Consider the following 2,448-nt stretch of genomic DNA (forward strand, 5'->3'; position numbering starts at 1 on the left):
GGCGCTCGGTCATGGACCGAACGCCTGACAGTATCAGGAGAGAGGAGGGGACCCGGCGGCATACCTTATCGTGCTGGGTGACTGTCCCCTCCTCTCCTGCCGGCGTCCATCACCAAGATGGCCGCCGGCAGGTAGAATACTGCTGCACGTGCGCGATTACATCATCGTGCATGCGCGTGCTGACGTCACGCACATGCGCAGTGACGTCTCGGCGGGGTGACACTCGGTTACCGCTCCGGGTGTCACCCAGCCTCGGGACGCCCCTGCATAATCTACATCTAATCTTAATACGGGGAGCTTCCCAGGGATTCACTCACCTCCTGCAGGGTTTTCTTGGCACGGAGAAGAATTTCAGGATACACATCCCTGTACTCCTTTATCACATGCTTTATAATATCTGCAGAGAAAAGCCAACAATCAGCTTGGTAGGTCTTGAGGGTTGTTTCCAGGATTAGACCAAAAAAAAAAAAAGAAGAACCTTCCATCTCCCATGATGCAGTGCAATCTTTTCCTAGTCCATTACAAACAAGATGTGCTGCCGCTCAGCAATGGAGGCGACATACTTATGGCCACATCCAGTTATGAATGAATGGGAAGTGATCTACATAATTTCCTGTTCATTCATAACTGTGGACATAGTGCGCACACGGTGTCCACAACGTATGAATGAACAGGAATTCTATAATGTATGATAAGCAATGTATGAATGGACATTATAAAGGATTCCTGTTCAGTGCTGGGGCTGCTGAAAAAAAAAAGTAATTTTCAGTTTCAGGCCGAAACATTTTTTATTTTCGGTTTCAATCTCAAAATTCCATTTCGGTGCATCCCAATTTGTAACCAATTTATTTTCAATTCTGGACTATAGAGATTAGTGTGTGGCTCGTCTTCCTACTATTCCTGAACATAAAGCAATGAAAAGTAGACACCCCCCTCCCCACATCAGATAACAGATCGTACCCGCCTTAGAATAAATACTAAGACCACACTGCCAGGGCCCCAAATGTCATTGTATGGAGAGAGAACCCCTCCTCCCCCATCCCTGCCTTACCAGACACACACCGGCCTCACCCTGTAATCAATGATAAACCATTTGGGCAGATAACATACCTGCACGCCTAATTGGCAGCTTTTTCTGGTCCCTTATGAAGATGTACTGTACCAATTCGCCAACCTGCAACAACATAGTAAGATCATCAGTATTTTAGAAAGAGAAGGGGCACTTCAGATGACTTTCACAATATTGAATTCAAGCACCATCTTCAGACTTTTGGGGGAGCTCCGTCCTTTAAGAATAAGAATTTCCTGATAAGAATAAAGTGAACTGGTTTGTGCATGGCTTAGTAGAGGACGTACAGAGGAATGAGCTATGAAAGGCAGCAGAGGTCACCTCTGAGATGGAAACTGTGAGATGAGCGGTGAATGAGCTCCACATCAAAATCTGAATTCAGTCTTGTAGCAGGGGGAAGCTTCTAATAAGTCAGTTTCCAATTTGCCATCGAGGATTGCTGTATTTAGTTATTTTTCAGGGACTTTCATAATTCTGCCAAAAGAACATTTGTGAGGTTAGGAACTGGTGTTGCATGGGAAGACCTGGCTTATATTCATTGTTCAGTTTCAGTGTGAAAAGGCCTCGTTCACACTGAGCAATTTATCGAGCGATTTTTGCAGCGATATCGCTCAAATTTCCACGCGATATCGCTCTATGTAGCTCCTCCAATCCATTTCAATGGAGCTGTTCACATCTCGTCGCTGGTAGCTTGTTGCTCCTACATGACCCTTTTTTCGAGCAATTTCGAGCGATATTGCTCCTGATTGCATACAGCCCAATAGGAAAAAGTTGCGCGACACGTTGCTCAATATCGCTCAAAATCGTGCGATTTTCATGTCGCTCAGTGTGAATGGGGCCTCAAGGTGTCCAGTAGGGTGTAGGTCAGGGCTCTGTACGTCTTTATGGAGTCGCCTTTGTGCACCAGAGCTCAGTCTTGCGGGAAGAGAAGTGGCCGTTCCCCAAAGTGTTGCTACAAAAGTTGGAAGTGTACAAATGTCTCAAATATCTGTATCATCAGCAGTACCCTTTATTGGAAACTCATTTAGTCAACTCAAGTGAGATCCACATGCTTTTGGGCCATGTAGCTTATGTCTGTTTGGAGAGTGAAGGGCCGAAGATTCAGCAGTTTCATTTTTGGGGTCTTTGTGCTGCATAAAAGGATTTGAAAGAACGTAATGTTCTCTCCATAGCAGTTAAAGTGACACTGAACTCCGGAGATAAATCTTAAACGCATTCAAGCACCCCAACTATGAACAACAATGCATCTTATTTATTTGTAGAACACTCGGCTGTAGATCCTCCAATCATCTCTGAATTGGTGCTGAATTGGCCTTCCTTCTGGAGGGGGGCTACTTTTGTCCCCCATGGACCATGTATGTGTGTTGTAATGTAGCACC

The 2,448-nt window shown here is 45.3% G+C and overlaps 1 protein-coding gene across 1 annotated transcript in view; it reads right to left on the reverse strand.

The window, feature by feature from the left end:
• LOC108797531 (non-structural maintenance of chromosomes element 3 homolog) overlaps positions 1–2,448 on the reverse strand; it is a 16,084-nt gene that overhangs the window by 12,127 nt on the left and 1,509 nt on the right. The window contains exons 2-3 of the mRNA XM_018569142.1: positions 1,111–1,174; positions 317–397 (exon numbers count right to left, since the gene is read on the reverse strand). Coding sequence (XP_018424644.1) covers positions 317–397; positions 1,111–1,174 — 145 coding nt within the window. The remainder of the gene's footprint in view (positions 1–316; positions 398–1,110; positions 1,175–2,448) is intronic.

Source organism: Nanorana parkeri, unplaced genomic scaffold (genome assembly GCF_000935625.1).
Source record: "Nanorana parkeri isolate BGI_ZX_2015 unplaced genomic scaffold, ASM93562v1 scaffold1291, whole genome shotgun sequence".
NCBI lineage: Eukaryota > Metazoa > Chordata > Amphibia > Anura > Dicroglossidae > Nanorana > Nanorana parkeri.